This window comes from Amphiprion ocellaris, chromosome 24, assembly GCF_022539595.1.
Source record: "Amphiprion ocellaris isolate individual 3 ecotype Okinawa chromosome 24, ASM2253959v1, whole genome shotgun sequence".
NCBI classification, from domain to species: Eukaryota; Metazoa; Chordata; class Actinopteri; family Pomacentridae; genus Amphiprion; species Amphiprion ocellaris.
The window spans coordinates 11598705-11618176 of NC_072789.1; the positions used below are offsets into that span (position 1 = coordinate 11598705).

General features: G+C 41.1%; 1 protein-coding gene and 1 long non-coding RNA gene across 2 annotated transcripts in view; both read right to left on the minus strand.

Moving 5' to 3' along the window:
* LOC111579473 (uncharacterized) overlaps positions 1 to 452 on the minus strand; it is a 31458-nt gene extending 31006 nt beyond the window's left edge. Inside the window, exon 1 of the long non-coding RNA XR_008600697.1 lies at positions 75 to 452. This is a non-coding gene — a long non-coding RNA (uncharacterized LOC111579473). The remainder of the gene's footprint in view (positions 1 to 74) is intronic.
* A 394-nt stretch (positions 453 to 846) lies between these two features.
* Positions 847 to 19123, minus strand: LOC111579458 (uncharacterized). Its single transcript, XM_023286753.3, has 10 exons — positions 18946 to 19123; positions 17047 to 17192; positions 13781 to 13862; positions 12238 to 12373; positions 10928 to 11130; positions 10629 to 10765; positions 9709 to 9850; positions 9303 to 9584; positions 3335 to 8666; positions 847 to 2184 (listed from the first exon to the last, which is right to left on the minus strand). The coding sequence occupies exons 1-10, from the start codon at positions 19069 to 19071 to the stop codon at positions 2174 to 2176; spliced, it is 6597 nt and encodes a 2198-aa protein (XP_023142521.1). The 5' UTR covers positions 19072 to 19123; the 3' UTR covers positions 847 to 2173.
* Positions 19124 to 19472: the final 349 nt, after the last annotated feature.

Sequence of the window (19472 nt, forward strand, 5' to 3'; positions counted from 1 at the left end):
ACTGCAGCTCCAGGGTAAGAAATACACGTTAAGTTGCTCATGTTTCAAATCAGAATCCAGTAAAAAGCACACACCTGTGGGTGGAACTGTGGTCTCCGGTTTCTTCTCCTCCTCCTCCAGCTGTCGCTCTCTCTCCTCCTGTCTGCGTCGACCACAACAAACAATTCGACTGAGATGGAAAACAAAGAGATCACCTTTCTGTCTGGCCTTTGTGACCGTCTGCATGTCGAAGTCTGATCCTTCCATCTGTCTGCAGCATCAGCCGGGTATTTTGATTGATGGCCGAGCTGTAAAAACTAACATCAAACACACAAAACGTGTCTCATCTCTGACGATTTCTGCAAAGCTGAGCCAAATCTAGAATTGATACAACTGTTTAACATCTACTTTGGCAGCTGCACTGACAATAACATGCAGAAATGTGACTCCTTTCATTATCTAGAAAACAACCATGAAGTGTCGTAAAGCTTACAGAAGCAGCTCTGAGGCAATCGTTGGAGGATATCCAGGTCTTTTTGTCCAAGATAATGTGCATCCAGGTTATTAAGGGGCTGCCTGGGAGCAGCATTAGCTCACGTGGGTTGCCTCTTTGATTTTAAGTAGTTTCACGTGTTCGATTTCAAAGCTTAATATTCACAAAATAGCACGTGCAAAAAGCTTGGCAAAGGTGTTCAGTCTGGACTCGGGAAATAATTTAATACGTTCTCTTCCTCTGCAGCTGTCCAACGCTCCTGTGTCTCATCTTCAGCCAGCGCACTGAAGCGTTTTATTTCCTCTTTCCTCAGATGAAACGCAACACACTTCCGCTGGGTGCAGCAGATACCATTACCGGGCCAGCAGAATCGATGCCATTTGAAATAAGTTTTATTTTTCTTCAAGAACAAAATATAAACCCAGCTCCAACATCCCCCCTTATAGAATAGGCCATTGAAACTCTTCAAATATTTACAAAAGATAGAAAATAAAACATAAATAAATAGAACCTGCTGCTGCTCATGATAGACTGGTGCGGCCTCCCAGTAACACTTTCTTTGAAGGAATCCTGAAAGAGAACATTCACTCTAATAGATACATCACGTTTGGAACAGTTCAGTAAAGATTCAAAAAAACTATGTGTAAGTGAGAATATACAAAAGAAGCCAGAATGTCAGCTGCTCTATTGACGAATGAAGAGCACATGATTAAACGATGGATCCCAGCGATAAATTAACTAGATGCGCATTTTGTGGGTTGCAGCTGTTATTGCTAAATGAACTACAGCCTGCCAGACGTAATTGGAAGTGACGAGATTTCTTGAGTGTGGTAAATGCAGCGGAGTAGCTTTGTGTGCGTCTGTTGCGAAAAGAGAAAACAATAATGTTCCGTTGTGGAAGCAGGAAATAAAAGACTGGTGCACACTGACCCCTACTGGTTACTTATGGTCAGGACAAGCAGCACAGGCCTACTGAGCCCATAGGGAACTTATTAAAAGAAATGCAATTAGTATTTAAACAAGATTCATCCATTAAAAACTTCTCAAAGAAGATGTGATACAGCGACCTTACAACTTTACAGTTTAGACTCAGTCTAAATTATGTCTTTAACCTTAGGGTGTTAAAACAGCACGAACTTTCAGATGCCACTTTCGTTGTGCATCCCCACCACTTGAGTTTGAGGAGAAACAGATTAACAGAAAAATCCTATGAGAGCAGTGCAAAAAGCAAACAATTTCATTTTATGGCTTACTGATGTGAAAAATATGTATCCTAATGAGAGCAGGAGGAGCTTTGTAGTCTTGCGTTAGATTATTTTTCACAGCTTTCGAGAGTCCAGTCTTTAAGCCACGATGCTTGATCTCCAAACCAGGCGAAGCAGCTGGAAAACAGCACGGAGGTTCCAGAGCAGGCACTTCAGTACAAGCTGTCCTTCTAATAATCTGATGGGTTCAGTTCAGTAGTCTGACTGCTGATGGGCTATTATTTCTCCCGGGTCTTTGCTTTACAGCAGCTAAAGTATGGTACCCTTTTAGTTTTTCGGTCTGCATCTCCAGATGCTTGGTTCTTTGCCCAGAGCGATGAACACGTGATCCAGAGGTCACTGATCTGTTGAGGTACAACCCATCCACGAACTCCAAGCTGGTCCACAGGTCAGTCTGTTAGGTATTCAAAACCTCAGTTCACTTAATTTAACATGTTCAACTGTTCCCTAAAACAGAAAAAAACACAAGAGAATAATGACACCATTCCAGAGTAACACAAGTTGTGCTCATCTATTGTCTATATTAGTCTATATTAACCTAAATTTACAACAACTGCATATAACTGACAGATTGTTGCATTTAATGTAGTCTTAAAGAGGATATATGTTTATGCTCATTGGGTTTTCTTTTTTCTTTATTGTGTTATAAAGCTTCTGCCAATTCTAAAATGTCTCAGGACCAATCGAAGCACACATGTTGAGTTGCTGGCGAACACAGGAGCTAAAACGGAGCGTTTTGGACGACAGTGAAAAGACCTGCTGCAGTAATGTACAATAGAGGGGGAAAACCTACTCTAACAGACAGAAAACAATTCATCAAAATCAGCATTAAATGGGGTCTTTACTGCTTTGAGTCTGCTTATAGTTCCTCTTTTACAATTTATCAGGCCCAATGGGTTTTAAAGATGCTCTATATGCAATGTGCTTTAATGGAATTGTTACAACAGAGAGTGCTTCAATCTAGAGATCAACCGATGTGGGTTCTTTAGGGCCGAAACCGATGCTGACTACTGTTAATCAAGAAAGGCTGATAACATTAAATGTTATGTCTTAACAGCATGTGATAGAGAACCTGTCATTCATGACTAGACCTCTTCATTAATAACTGAATATGTAGAATAGAAATAGGACTGACATTGATGAGTTTGTCTCCTGCAGTTATGTCTGCTGTTCTGTTTTCTTAATCTTTCACTGTTCTGTCACTTTTATTGTTCTCTAGGTTCTGGGATCTTAAAGCATTATTATTGTTTTCCAGATTCTGTTTCAGGGGCATTTGTTTCTGCCTGCTAACTTAGCTGCCATCCATTAGCATATCCTTAGCCACTGTGGGAGAAGCTAATTTCCTGGTTAGCTTGTTCAGTTTTTGCTGTCTCTGAGACATATCACTGAGACCACAAAGTGGTGACAGAGAAAGAAGGCTGCATCAGACCTGAAGTAGCACTTAATTTGTCAGTAATAGGTCAATAAAAATACAGATAATTGTAAAAATGACACATATCGGTCACAATAATTGTCCCATCCCTACTTCAGTTCTGAAAAACCGGTGGTATTTGTACAAACATGATACTGTATTTATGCTTTTAGTTTGTCAACTTACCTTCGTCATCAGAGTCAAATCCAAAGAGGTTGGAGCACTTCTGCAGCTGGAGGTGACTCTGCAGCTCCTCAGCAGTGTTGAAGGTAGCGAAACAGTTGGCACATCGTTGTCTCTGCGGAGCCGCCATCACATAGGCCTGTTCAGGAGCAGCGCTTCTCTGAGACGGCTGGAAAAACAACATCTCCTTCCGTCTTTTTGGCATGGTGATGTACTTCTCATCCAGGTATGCTGTAGGCGGCAGACGCATGTATGGCTTCTTACTGTACTGTGCAAGAGCTTCACGCACTGTTGATTTGCCATCCCCACTTGAGGCTTGTCCATTCATTATTACAGAGTAACCGGGACCACTGATCGCAGTTTGTGTTTCTGCTGCAGCTTTGTCCCCTTCAGAGCTCCCTGCTGCCTCTACTTTGACCTCAGTAAGCGGATGGACTTCAGGTTTCTTAGATGCTGAGGGACCACTACCATCTTTGCGTTGTTTCTTGACAATCTTTGCACTATCGTCTTTATGAACATCCTTACGCTTCTTATTTGCTTTGCTCTGGTCCGTCTTTTTCGTCACATTCTTTTTCTGTAATGTTTTCTTTTTCATTGCCTTCTGTGTGCTACTTTCAGGGTTGTCATTTATGGTATTAGTGACAGCAGGCATGAAGGGACCAGAGTTATCTGAAGCTTCCTTTTGTCCTTTTCCATCCTCATTAAGAGTGTTCTTTACGAATGCTGCTGCCCCTTTGGCCTCGCTCTGTTGTTGGACGTCACATTTTTCCCTCTTTTTCGATGCAGATGCTTTGCCTTCATCTTTGCGTGGCCGCTTGTCCTTGACAAACTTTCTGTCCCCCTTTTTATGAGCGTCTTTCTGCTTCTTAATTACCATGCCTGAGTTTGAAGAAGCATTCTTCCCTTTTTCTGTGACGTGCAACTTCTTTGACTTTTCCTCTTTCTTCACTGAGTGCATTTTCTCTGTGGGAGCTGAGACATTTAGGCTGTTGGCCGGGACAGATAAATCAGAGTTACCGGAGTTATCTTGTGCTGAGTCTGTGTTTTCTACGTTTACTTTTCCCTCGCCATCAGCAGAACTTTCCACTGCTTCTCCATTGCCTTCGACTTGTTGAACAGCAGATTTGGACGTGGCAGCTGATGGGACATCTGCTTCTTGCTCAAGATGAATTTTCTTGGTCGTCTTTCTGTTGACTTTACTGTTTGCCATCTTGTGCTTCTCTGATTTGCTGGAGTCTGAAGGTGCAGAAGGAGTTTCATTTTTATGCAATTTCTTTACTTTAACAGCATTTAACTTCTGTGTTTTGGGTTCTGAGTTGGACAGTTTTAAACTGTTTGATGGAGTGTCTTGTGAGAGCCCTTTTTGTTGAACATGATTCCTTTTAATCTGCTTGCTGGCTGAGTTCTTGGACTTTGATTTATCGGTTGCAGTTTTGGCTACGCCCTGGAGCTGCCGACTCTTCTCTTCTACTTTTAACCCGTTACCTGCTGTAGCATTCTCAACTGTTTCAGTGGGAGAAGACTGAACAGGGCTCTTCTGACTCTTCTGCAGGGTAGTTGTTTCCCTCACAGTTTCAGTTGTGTTTTCATCGTCCACTACTTTGTTAGATTTTGGAGGGCGTCCTCTTCTTTTCAGACCTTTTATGTTTACCTTGACCTGCTTCTTCTTAAACTTCTGCCTCAATTTGCTGCTGTGTTTTAAAAGGGAAGATGAGATGACACTGTGAATTTTGGGAGGTGCCATTGTTTTATTTGTTACCTGCTCTTTTCTTAAAGTTTGCCTTAACCTAAGATGAGGACCAGTAGGCTTTGCAGAAGTGTCCTTGTTGGAGAGATTCTTCAATACATTTGATTCCTTGCTCTTATTTCTCTCTTTTAACTCCTGTTTTATCAAAGACGCTGGAGTGGAGAGAGGAGGAGCCTTTGGATGTTTGCCTCCTTGCAAGTCATGAGTAGTCTGTTCTCTTGACTTCCAGGTAGCCTTTACATTCTCAGTCTTATTAACAGCAGTGGCAGAATGAGTATCATTTGAACTTTGATGGTGTTTCTTCCCAAATGGCATGGTAATATGTTTGTCACTTGTTTGCACATTTGTGTTGGTGTCTGATTTAGTAGATTTGGAAGCATAGTGTTCCCTTTCATGAAGGTTCAGTGCCCAAAGACAAATAAATAGTTTAGAACATCCAGGGAGGCAGCACACTGCCTGCAGCGGACTGTGCTTCCTGGCATGGCGTCTCATTTCCATCCCGCTTTTGAACCTAGAAGTACAACCCTGATGAAGGCAAGGATGCCGGGGAGCAAGTCTGTGTCTTTCAACATGATGCTGAAAATGTTCGAAGCTCCATAGAACCCTCATGCAAATACTGCATCTGCTGTTTCCAACACGAAACGCCAGCTCTAAAGGTTTGACCTCCCCGTGGTGATCTTCGAGGGCATGGTACAGGAGGGCGACACGGTTCTTCGACAGGTCTGTAAACCAAGAGCATCCATCTGCAGGACAACAAACTTTCTCTTGTGGTTCCACATTTTTCTCTTCAATAACTTTTCCGTTTTGTTTTGTGGCTGCCTTCAGAGCCTGCAGAGACTCAGTCTCCTTAATTTTTTCTTCTGTCGAAGAAGCAAATTTTTTCTTTCCCTGAACCGATGTTGCAGAAGAATCTATCTCTATCTTTTGTTGCAATCTGGGATTCACAGCTCCATCTCTCGCTTTTCCTTGAGAAGCCTCCTGCTGCAAAGCCTTCTTCGATCTGTCAAATTCTTTCTTGTTGCCAATATGCCCATTTACCTTGTGAACAGCAGCTTTACTATTAAGGTGCTTTGAACCATTCTGTGTTTCTTGTAAAGACAGTCCCTCCGCTGGCTTGTCCTTAGATCTCAATTTTCTGGATTCAGACGGACTCGAATCTGTGAGGGTGACTGATTTCGGACAGATACCAGATTTCTTCGGTCTCCCCCTACTCCGACACCCAGAAGACATACTTGAGGTCTTGGCTTTGGCAGAGGTTTTGGGTGTGGAGATATCTTTGGCATCAGAGATCCCATTATCTTGGGCTTGGTTATCGGTTGACTCTTTGATCCTCTTTAGCTTCTCTATGTGATCAGACAAGTGCATCATGGCCAGGAGGTCATCTTTGAACATCGTCCCACAGAACATACACTCATCTTTTCGGTAGTGGAACATTGCATGTGCAACAACACGACTTCCCTTGAAGGCCTTGTTGCAGAAGGTACAACAGTACTCCAACTTGGATTCCTCAGATTCTGGCGCTGTTTCCATCAGCTCACTGTTCTCAGGTATATCTAAATCAATATCCTGATTTCTGTCTTTGACTTTCTTCCCTTGCACATCAGTTGCCTCCTGTTCCTGTACAGAGCAGATGGCGGTAGTCCGTGTTCTATGAGGAACTTTAGGTTTACTTCGTATTCTTGAGTCTTTGGAGGCACTGCTGCCTGGAGCCCGCTGTTTGTCATTCTCCAGATCTCGAGAAAGCTGTTCAGGTGCAAGTTCAGTAACCATTTCAGTTACTAATGTCAGAGCCGATATGTCGCTCATACCACTCTGATCTACAGGTGTATAGGGAGCCTCAGTTTCTGACACTTCACTCAGAGCTGCAACATTTTTTCTAGGGCTTACGTCATATTTACAAGGCACATGTCCCTCTGAGGTTGTGACGTCCATTTCAGAAATACTGTTACTGACTAGAAGGGAATTTCTGCCCCTTTGAACCTGTTCCACACCTCTAATTGTAGCATCGGGAGACTGTAAGACAGCAGGATCTGCAGCTCCAGAGTTTGAAAAGCTGGCTTTATTGGAGATTAGAGGGATTTTGTCTGTAAGTTTCTTCTGATTTTTGTCTGCTGTGGAGGTTTGTGAAGCATCAGCTTTTGCACCGTCTTCTACAGATGGATGTTTCGAGACCTTGTCTAAAACCTGGGATTGTGAGGCAATGGTGACTTTCATCTCCACAGAAGGCTCTTCACTTTGCACTCCTGCTGAAGCAACAGTTTGAGATTGAAGAACCTCATCTCCATTTGAGACTCTGACTTCGCCAGACCCTGTAGTATCTTTCGTGCTCTGAGCTTGATGGTTTTTATTTAATAGTGGGGACTTGGTCTGTTTTGCTGCTGCTGACCTCTGAGAAGCAACAGTGACTTTCATCTCGACAGCAGACTTTTCAGGGAGCTCTCTTGCTGATGTCTTTCGTGTGACTACTTTTGTAGTTTGAGTCTGAAGGACTTTATCTATAACTGGGGATTCTGGATCTCTCGCTGCTGCTATTGTTGTTGGCCGAAGGACAATTCCACCTTTAATCTCCTCTCTCGGCGGATCTTTCAGAGGGCTTCCCTGCATGGATGACCGTGTGATTGTTGAAACTGAGCTCTGAACATTAGACCCATTACCTTTTCCTTTTTGCCTCCGTGCATAACAATGCAACTGTTGTACAAACATAGCTGCATCCCGCGCTCGAAGAACCACCTCTTTGCGATGTACAGTTTTTACGGGTTGTGACGTGGCAGGAATCTTCACTGTAGGTTTGTAAAGAAGCACCTGAGGAAACCCTCTGTGTCTGTTGCAAGCATCCTCAGTAAACGTACCCAGCAACTCATTGTCTGGTAGGGAGAGCTCTAGAATTACTTGTGCAGGTGGGGATGGTTTATTACAGTCCAAAGAATCTTTGTGGTGCTTGTTGCTGTTGTTCTCCTTTGCCTTCAAATGAGAGTTTACTGAAGGTTTGTGTTTGTTCTTGATCTGACTAGCTTCAGATCTCTTCATGACAGATGACTGATGGTGCTTTTCATGTTTTAACCCATGTTTTTTCATCCTAAGAGGAACATTATTCTCCTCAAGATTTCCTGAGTCTTCCAGGAGCCACTTGGGTCTTCTGATCCTCCGTTTAGGCGGGTTCTTCTCTGAGAGCCGTGTAGTTCGTCTGTGTTCTCCGCTGTCCTGTATTCTGTCCAACTGCCAAAACGAGCGCCTTAAAGGTCCCGAAGATGCTTCCTTCAACAGTCGTGAACCTTTCTGCTTTACAGCATGATCAACATTTAGTCCTGTTTTTCCAGAACTCACCTTCAGTCTTTTGCCTGTGGTGTCAGTATCCTCTTTACCGTGCCGCTTCTTACCCTGAAGTGCACTTTTACTTCCTCTCTGACATACTGACGCTCTTGATCGGAGTGCAGGCTCTTTGGCGAAGTAGGTAGAGATCCATTTGTCGTCCATGATTTCTTCAAGGGCAGCACTGACCACCTTCTCACTCATCAGTTTCAAACAGTTGGTCCGCAATGCAATGAGGTTCCAAAATTCTGGGTCAAAGTACAGATCTTTCTTCAAGACCTGAGTACAGAAAATAAGCATATATTAAAGTCAGACATATATTGATTTTCATTAACAGTTAGCAAACCACTCATCTGAAATATTGACACACAACAAACAGCTGTGTAGCCTTAGATTTTAGGTTTCACTGTAATGCAATCCAAATCATTATCTTACATATATCAATTTCTTTTTGAGAAGAATAAAGCAAACCCTGACAGTAATATGTGGCATATTTCTTGTGTTTAACTTTGGTGATCTTTCATTACAAAGTAAAATTTTAAATAAAACTGAAAACTTTTGTATCACAGAGGGATATCTGAAAGCAGGATTCATTTATTTTTTTGTTGTAAACACTGTATTTTAACAAAAGTACTTGCTGCCAGTTAGAACCAACTTACTAACAACGAACAAGGTCAGCACTTAACCTGTGCCTCCACAATAAATCATTCTCATATCTAGGTTTAGATTGCTGTTCTTATAGCTTTGCGACTTGAGAATAAACACAAACCACACTGGAACCAGAAGAGACCGACAGTGGCTCAGTGAGATTATAAGTTCAGCAGGCGAGATGCCTGTGCTCTTTGTAAGAACTGAGTCTTCAGAGACTAAAGCTGCTTTCCTCTGTCAAACATGTACGTTAAAAGGTTGCTCTACCTGGAGGGTTTCGAAGCGAACATGATTTCCAATGGGGCTGTGCTCCACGTGGTACTCCTGATCGGGATGCATGTAGAGAAGGTACACGACCTTGTAGGATTCAACAGTTCGCTCCAGGAAAAAGACAAGGAGAGCGCATGCCCGGCAAACCTCCAGATCATTGGGTAGCAGTCCAGCGATGGTTTTGTAGATGAGGGACTTGGTGAGGACATCACAGGGAAGACAAGAGTCCAGGGCATTCGCACAGAGCTCCACACAGAACTGTACACCATCCTCACCCATCTGGTGAGACACAGACACAGGAATTAAATATTCAAGTCAGCGCACACACAAATCCCAACATCTTAACAAATCTAATCAAATTTAATTTTATAAAAAGATACTGCAGGTTAAATATTTGTCTCACTTCTTGAAGTATGGCTCTGATGAAGGGGAAGAGTGAGTTGACATTAGTGGCAGACAGCATCAGCTGATGACTCTCCTTGAGTAGAGCTTGTTTCGATGTCTTCAACCGACTGTGAAGTTTAGTCCACACAAAGACGAGTTCGCTGCAAGAAAAAATGGAGTTTAAAAAGTCATTTTGTTATTTACTTACTGTTTGTGCTTTTCTATGTAACAGCCTGTCAAAATGTGGCCTCGTATTATTATTGACCCCTGAATCATAAGGTGTTTCTGGACATTGATTACTCCTGTCACATTTTAACTCACTGTTATTTTTTTTTTACTGCAATGTAAAACTCTGCACCTCTATGGAAACAGCACAACTAGAGCTAGAAATAGAGAGAACTCAGAAATGTCTTTTGTGCAGAATGAGAAAAATTTAATGCCATAAACCATAAAAATTACAAAAAAAGCAAGAACTGAACTGCTGGCAATTTTTTTATTCATTTATTTTTACACAAATGGAAAGCAATCTGAAAAAACATGCACAACATTTTTCCAAGCACACTCAGGTGATCTCAGTTGCTTCCAAGTTGTACCAAGGAATGCTTTGCTTTCTTTAAAATCTGGTGCAAACAGCTTATTTTTGCCACATTGGTAATCAGTATTTAAAGCTTGGATTTGAGTCATTTTCCAAAAGGAACAAATCCTCACGCTTGTAAAGTGGAAGATCTGATGACTCTTTTTGTTTATACTGGGTCCAGCACCGATAAACACAGTGTTTTTTTTTAAAGATAATGTACCTTTCAAAATGATCAGAGGGCCAATGGTCATTACATGTGTAGCAAAATTAATTTTGTAAAAATTAGGAACCCTTAAATAAACCTCACTTGGTGTCATAAATTGATTTCTTATCACATTAGCATCAAATTTAAGTTTACTTACCACAAATAGTACATATCTCCCCTGCGGAGCTGCTGCAACAGGAATGCTGTACTGAGGCCTAAAAGCAACTCATCCTTTTCTTCACACTCCAAGCTACAGATGAGGTGCACTGCATCTTCACCACTGAGGTCAGCCACCTATAAAAAAAAAAAAAAAAAAAAAAAAAAAAACACGAATTAGAATATAAGCTAACGGTCATAAATGAAATGTGGAAATAGTTGAATGAAAGCCAAGCAAAAGCACAAGATACAACAGACTGAAAGACATGTGAGTCCTTAGCATACAGTCGCTCCACCCACCTCTTTAACTAGGCGGTCGTGCTGTGAAGTTTTGTAAAGCCATGTGAGGTAGACCTGGAGGAAGAACGAGTGTTGTCCTGCTGTGGGATGCCGAGCACAACACTGAGCCAAGGCCACGGCCTCACTGGTGCGCTTGCAGGATAAAAGGTAGCGCACTCGAAGCTCAAAGAACACCGGCAGCTCAGAGCCGATGCACCCATCCACTGCAGAAAGCCAGAGGAGGAACAGGTTTAGTTACAACAAACACCGACAGCACAGAAAATTCTGATCCACTCCAGCAATTACAGGGCTCCAGACAGCGACCAAAACGGTCGCATTTGCTATGTCAGTCTGTCCCTGCCTGGTTGCAAAAACAAGCTGTAAGTTGATGTGTGTTAATAGATAAATTGATGTGCAGCTGATTATTTAACAAGAAAGTGAGGGAAGAGGAGGCGGACACAGACACCTGATGATCAGAGTGTAGGTGGAGGCAAAAAGATACTGAACCGGTGAAGGGAAAAAAAGCAATTCATTCACCTCCAATGGCTATCGCAGAAGTAGGGCTGCAAAATTAAACAAGAAAAGCACTCAGAGAGCTCAGTACTCCGCCAAGACTGCTCATTGCTTGTATCATTTCCGTCAGATAAGTCCCGATAAGTCCAGAGCGGTCGATTTGTAGCAGGATCGCAATCATGTCATCGTCAACAGGCAGCTGATGTAGTGTCACTTGTTGTCATAGTTACAGTGATGCCGTGTCATTATCAATGATACAGAAATCTTTAACAAATCCATGGATCCAGACTATAAGCCGCATCACTGCCAAAATCTAATCACTTGGTCTTTATATCATTTCTGACCTTCCCTGAAAATTACATCCAAGTCCAATAATCTGTTTTTGAGTAATGTTGCTAACAGAGAGACAGACAAACCAACGGTAACAGTCACGTAACTATGATGTGAAACCGCATTCCTTGGCAGAGTAATAAAACTTTAAGATACGAACCTCAATGAGCAATATAAGTGATAAAACTGACAGATTAAGAAAACGGAAGAACAGCAGACATAAATGCAGGACACAAGCTGATCAATCTCAGTCACATAAACAGGAGATAATTTAACCACTCCTATTTTGATTCTACATATTCAGTTATAGTCACCCTTATTAATAAAGACGTCTAGTTATGAATGACAGGTTCTCTGTTAAAACATTACAGTTAATTTATATTGGCTCCAAATATCAGTTATCGGACTTTCTTGATTGCCAATATCAGCCTAGAAAAACCCATATCAGCCGATCCCTAGTTAGTACAAGAGGTATTTATGTTACTGACCTTCATTCTGAGGTAAACTGGACTCACTGAGGATTGCCTGTAAGGCTGGATTGGCCCACGGGCCGCCGCCACGAACCAACCGCTCCACCTGAAGTAAGTGAACATTCTCATGCTTTGCGAGGGCCACATGACATTCCTGAAGAGCACGAGGACAAAATCAGTGTCTGAAAGCTTTAATGTTTCAATAACACTATTAACAATTCCCTCCAGATATGTTCAAAGACAGATCAAAACACTCTGAACCACTGAAAATCATTACATTCCACATGTCTCTGCTTATTTTAATTGCCAAAAGTAAACCATTAGCTCTAATCAGATTTCATAAAAAAAAAAAACGATATATATTTTTTTAAATCTGCTCTCCTCGGTGCAACTGTTAGTGACTCAGCTGCAACAGTCACATGACAAAAATTCAGGGACTTTCTTAACAGAACTAGGTTGAACTGTCGGCAGTGTTTACACATAACAGAGAGGCGACAAGAAACAAATAGAAAATGTAAGTGAAACTTGAGTGGTAAAACATCTATACTATGTATATTCACTATTTTGTGGGCACTTTGAACAAACCTGGAATCAACATACAAAACATTTAGTCATTTTTGAAAAATAAGCAATCAATTTTTTTTTTATGATTTATAGAGTTTTGACTGTATCATACAGCAGAAAAGAATTTAAATTAAAATTCTTTCCCTCCATTTCAACAGAGGTGCAGGATTTTACATTGGAGTGAAAACGAGTTTACAGTGGGTGAAAACGACAGGAATGAATAATAATGTGTGTCTGATACATTGTTTTACTCAGTTGCCTGGTTTGAAAATCTCATCTGTATCTCAGTCCTCACTGAAAAATCCTCAATATACAATAATTTACTTAAAAATGTTAACTATAGCCTGTAAGAAGTCTTCTTCATCACTAAATGCCCAATTTTTAGTGTGGTCCCTCGTCTATCGCGGGGGTTACGTTCCAGACACCCATTTAAAAATCCGTGATACAGTGAGACCGTGAAAAGGGAACTGCGATATGATGAGGGACCACTGTACAATCACCAGGATTAACTTGCAAACTAGTTGTGACTAAAGCTTAATGATTTGGAGAAATATTATATCATAACTGTTCTGCCAGATATTGTGATCTGACTTGTGATCCAATTTTCAGTTCAACTATAGCTGTGTAACAATTAATACATGTGATGGAGCATCACCACCAGCCAACATTAAAGCATGAATGTTAGACAAGGAGGACGAATCTGCATGAATTAAGCAAAATTAAATTCCAGCATCCGTCTCATTATGTAACAGCTGGACCTTGTATATCCTTAATTGCTGCCTGTGTGATTAATGTGAATGTACATAATCACAATAAAGGTGAAACAATGCAGAGAAGCAACACATTTATAAGTGGAAGAACAGTACAACAACAAACAGGGTACCATAATCAGATACAGCAGATAATAAACAACGATAAATTTAGGACACAAAATGAAAGATTTTTCATAGATTCCTTAATTGTTTTGTTTGGAAGATGCTCTGCACTTCATCCTCACCTGGAATGTAACAGTGAAGTGTTTCAGAGGCTCCTGATGGAAGTCCTTCTGGTCAAAGAACAGCAGCAACTCAAAAACACTCCTGTGAACAGAGCAAAGCAACACATGCACATTTTTTACAAGTTTAAATCTACTTTCTAACTTTAATTTAAGTATGCACAGAAATTCTAAAGACACTGGCTGTGGTAAAAGAGGCTGTGGAATGCAGTTAATTGCGAAGCTGCGGGAAACCCTGGGGGATTGAGGGTTTACAGACAAACTAGAGTCAACAACTGGCGGCGTTCCAGGGTTTTTCCTGGCTCGCTAATGTGCGTGCGTAAGCCAGCGAACACAATCAACTTTTAATCCCACAAAAAATTGCCACCAATGGCCCAGAATATGCTGGATTACTTCAGATGTGGTCAGCAGAAAAGTAAAAAGAAAAAGGTTTCGCTGATTGGCTACATGAATATTCTCACTGGTTTTTGGGCATTTTGTTTTCACTGTATGTGATGAAACTGGAAACTATAAGCTATTTAAAGGGATTTTTTTTTGTCTCATTTTGTTAAACACACTTGTGTGTTTTCATGTGACGTGTCAGTCTGTCTTAGTGCCAAGTTTGTTTTTTCCTGGGCGTGTGAGATGTGTGGTATTTATGTGTGCTTTCTCAAGGGTCCATTGTGTGAGGCCAGTTCCCTGAGGGGCAATAACGGGATTCAGTCATTCATTCATTCACAATGGAACTAAAGTGAAACTTAAAAGGAGAAGCGAAATTCGTTAAACGAGGAACCAAATGTCAACAGCAAAAGACATCTCCAGGTTAATTTCTTTCTTAAAGATATCTAAAAGTGAGAATTTTTAATCAAAGATTAAAGCAACTGTCAAAACGCACGTGAGCAGTAATTTGATACATTTTACCAATGTGCCTGACAACAAGCAGGAGCTAGTAGCTCATGTACCAGTGAGGTAATAGTTGACAGTACAAATGAAGAAGTCAGTTTTATTGTAGTCATAAATGTTTATCATATTTATCAAGTGTTAGGACACTGGATGGCTCACTGAAACCACTGAAGTACGTTACTTCTGATGTTTCCTGTTGCAGAGATGCAGCCTCAGTAAATGGTTTTGAAGCAGTGATTTGGTCATTTTGATCTAAAATAAGCTGTTTCTTGCTCGGCTTGCATTAAAAGAGAAAGAACGACTTGTCCGTAGCAAAATGTGCCATCAGCTACCACAAAAGTCAGCAAGTTGTCTTTGAAGGTTTTCAGAATACAAGTCACATGATCATATGACAATTTATCTCACTGAGAGCACAAACTATCTTAGTGTTGCTTCCACCTGACTATGAGTCTAAATCTGTTTTTTTAGCATATCAACATAGTCTCAACAGCAAAAAAACCCCAAAACTCAATAAATATGATTTGTTTAATCAGATCCAAACCGCATTTAGAGGTGGTTTAAAACGCCCCCATCTTGATGCTATGTCAACTTCAATCAGATTGCAAAGGCTTTGTTCCAGCTGCAAGGAAACCAAATTTGTCTCTCAAATCAGGTCTTTAGGAAAGATTGGCTGCACTGTTACCAGATGGTGCGATCTGACACTGATGTACCTTGACCTTGGAGTTCAACTTTAATGTCTTTAGAGGTTGTTCTGGGCTCTTTTGTTACCATTCGTATTATCTGTCTCTTCCATTTGTCATCAATTTTCCTCCACGTCCAGGGAGGTTGGCTGCAGTCCCATGGATTTTAAATTTCTGAATAATATGTGCAACTGTAGTCACAGGAACATCAAGCTGCTTGGAGATGGTCTTATAGCCTTTACCTTTAACATGCTGGTCTATAATTTTCTTTCTAATCTCCTGAGACAACTCTCTCCTTGGCTTCCTCTGGTCCATGTTTAGTGTGGTACACACCATGTCACCAAACAGCACAGTGACTACTGTAACCCTATAAATAGACCGAATGACTGATTACAAGTTTGTAGACACCTGTGATGCTAATTAGAGGACACACCTTGATTGAACATGTCCCTATGGTCACATTATTTTCAGTCTTTTCTAGGGGTACCATCATTTTTGTCCAGGCCTTTTTCATGAGTTTATTTTTTAAAATAATTCTCTTAAAGCAATGTCTGATTTCCATTGCCTAATTTTCATAGAATTTTTATTTATTATTACTTTTGTCAGATTCAAATTATTTCTGTGATCATTGTGGGTTTTTCTTTCATTAACCGAGGGGTACCACGTGTGTAGTAGCCACACCTCATATATCCTAAAATGCAGTGTTTTTTTTACACTATGAAATTGATTGATTGTTCAGCCCCAAGCTGAAGGCTGAAAAATGAAGATCCATCATTTCAGCCTCTAAACAGTCATACTGTCAAGTCAGCCAGCAGACATTTACTTCAGCATCTGTTGTTCTCCTTGTTGTTCTGCATAGCACTTTCCTAGCAGCATGGAATCTGCTCAGCACTTCTGTCACTGTCAACTTCCCATCGCTGTATGTTACGTTGTTGTAACTGAAATCCAATTTCAGCAGCCAGAGCATCCGGATTGAGATGCATCTATAGGAATCTGATTTAAACTGCATTTCAAACCACCACCAACTAAGGTCTTTTGAAAAAAAATCGCGTCATGTATTTTTTGCTGCCCAGACTTCATGAAATCAATCTGGACATGCTGAGAAAACTGGGATTAGAATCTGAACAAGGCCAAAATGTCTTTTGCGATACTTGCAATGCAACAAACAACACAAACATTAAATCCAGAGTGGCAGAAGAGCTGAGCAAACTCAATGTTGCCTACAGCAGAGCGCAAGTTAGCACAACCACAGAGCAGCAGTCCGAGAACAGACGGCAAAACAAAAAGTCTGCTGATAATTTAGGAGGTTTATGTAGAGCTAGAAAAAAAATGATAAATTAAGAGGGCTTTAAAAAGTTGCATCACCAGTACAGCTATGTAACTACTGAAGCCTGAGTTTTTACCGCATCAACTCATGCTTGATATGTTTGCTGATGTCTGGACACATAAATCCAAACACTCGCAAATAACAGTGAAAATAAAGGTCTGATTTGAGAAAAAATGGGGCAATTTTAAAGTGTCATAATACCTGGAATACAACTTGGCAAACACAAGAAGAGTCAAAAATACTCTCATTGGTAAAAACCTCAAAATCACAGCATTTAAGTGTCACTACTGTCATTTTAAAGCAGCAAAAAAAAATCTGTGGCGATCATTTACATCCGCAAAGAATCAAAGCGACTTCTTTAGTGAGATCTGTGTACTTACAAAGCCAGACTACTGAGAGTGTGAAGCACATGATCACAGTTTGATGTGCAGAAGATTGAGGCTCGAGCAAAACAGCAGAGAGCTATCTCAAGGATCCTGAGCTGAGGCAACGGCACCTGCCAGCGAGAGGCAAACTCCTGCACCAACTGCACCAACAAGACAGAACAAAGACAAGTCAAAAAAAAAAACAAAACACAATCACAGGAGTAATGTTGAAGTCTGTGGCAACATTAGATGTTAAATCTTAGACTTTAAGAGTAACAACACTCTAAAGAGTGACATTTGGTTCCACTGTTACCACTTAGAGATGCAATGATTATGAGGAAATCAACAGAAAAATAATCACCAACTATTTTGATACTCAATAAACTACATTTTCTTTAAAAAAAAAAAAAAAAAAAAAAAAAAAAAAGACATATAATTGGTAATTTGGACTCTGAGAAACTGGGAGAGACATATTTTTTCATAAGTTTCTGGTAATTCATAATTGATCAATTGAGAAAATGACTAGCAGATTAACAGATTCGTATGTTTTGAAAAAACAGACTTCCACCTCAGGCACAGATTAAACCTGCCGCAGGTAATTTCTGTGAAATAATCAGCGTGTCTGAGTCACATCTGTTTTTATGTTGCTCAAATCCAAATGCATGTTTTATTGTGAATGATCACGGCCAACATTTTGACTCAGTCAGGCTGCAGCTTTTCCCTTTAACACACTTTTACTACATAATGGTAAACTTTACAAGTCAGGGGCTCATCTCTAACCAAAATGTGGCACTTACACAATGCTTCCAGTTGACCTGTGAATTCACTTAAAAACAATGTGCTTATATTGCCCTCTAATGGTGGATATCCAGGACATGAGCAGTGGAATCTAGTGAATGTTAACTGTCAACAATGTTGATCTCAGGCCTTTGTCCAGTTATAACAGCCAGTCCTCTCCGAAATAAAACTGGAATGTGTAACAAAACATTACAATCTGGCAGCTTTTCTGACTAAAATCACTGATGCTTTACTGATTAATGAGTAGCCAAACTGTGAGTAAAGTTTGCATTTAAAGTTTGGATTTAAAGTCTGAATGGCATGACAATGGCCCAGCTGCAAAATAACAAGCGACTTCTTGGATTTGTCAACAAGACAGAACGGACTAGATGACTCCCATTGTTAGATTTAAGACTAATAATCCTATTTATTTATAATTTTATGCTGTAACAGTCCAATATTTACCAGCAAGCCCCATTAATGGACATTTAAATGCACTTTTCCACGAGCTGTAGCGCCTGATATGCGTTCCTCCTTTAGCTTTGTGACAATATAGGATCTTTAAGGCAACAGAAGAGCTTGTGATAGCAGAAATTATTGCTACTGCAACGTAACATGTCCTGCTGGGGTTAAGAGAGGTCATTAAGCCACACATCAAAAGTGGGCTTTGTGACAAATGATTAATAATACTGGCTACTTCGTATTTGACTATCTTCAGCTAAGTTTTCTACTGGGAAATGCTAACCAAACGCTTAACTAACGTGCTAAACGGTGTCCAGTCACTAGTTTGGTAAACAATCAACGTGCTAACTTGTAGGCAAATTCTGGGCTAGCTGGCTCAACGATTAGCCGAGTTAGCTTGCTAGCCATACAATGAACAATTAATGTCAAAATACGACTGGTTTACAGACTCAAATGTTTTGCTAGCATCATCTGTATCTGGGTGTTGGCTATCAGACACACGGTTTAAAAAGCTAACATGCTGGTTTGTAAAGCGACTGGTTAGCTAAATGCTAACGAGCTCCACTGCTAATGCTAGCCGTGTAACTAGCAGTTCTGGGGGAGGGGAGTCGGCTAACATATACGCGCTTATCTTCGACAACAAGCCTGTCACCAACTTCGGCAACGGCACCGTACCTTGCAAAAGTCCGAGCAGAAGGGTCCGCCGTCGGCCCCAAGTTCTTCGCCGGAATAGCGGCTTAACAAAGTGTGCAGCTGTTCTTCCAGCCCCTCTAACTCGTACACTCTGCCCTCCTCCGCCATACTGCCCGTCTAGCCCTGCTCGTAGCTGCTACCACACAACACATACATCGCCACGGTCAACGACTCGCTCTGACAGCGCTCATTGGATGCTGCTAACGTAAAGGGGCGCGCTCCTTGATTTTACCGGGGTAAGCCGGGAAACAGTCAGGTAGGGCGGAGTCCTGAGTTCCAAAGGCCCCAACTAGAAACCCCGCCCACACGGTGTTACCTGAGAAGCAATACAAGCGCCACAAACCACATGGCAGACACAAACACAGCGCGTTAATGACTGCTAATATCTGCCTTGACGTCCCATTAACAAACTGGGAAAAACGGCCCGTCGTTATTACAGGCCGTGTAACACATAAATGTGAGAAAGTCATTAATATTAAAACTTTTAGTCATGTTTTAATAGTTACATG

Coding starts and splice junctions, on each gene's coding strand:
- LOC111579458 (XM_023286753.3), bottom strand. CDS start 19,071: ATGGCGGAGGAGGGCAGAGTGTACGAGTTAGAGGGGCTGGAAGAACAG. Junction 17,193..18,945: donor TCTGCTCGGACTTTTGCAAG/GTACGGTGCCGT, acceptor TTGTTGGTGCAG/TTGGTGCAGGAGTTTGCCTC. Junction 10,766..10,927: donor ACGACCGCCTAGTTAAAGAG/GTGGGTGGAGCG, acceptor TTTTTTTTATAG/GTGGCTGACCTCAGTGGTGA.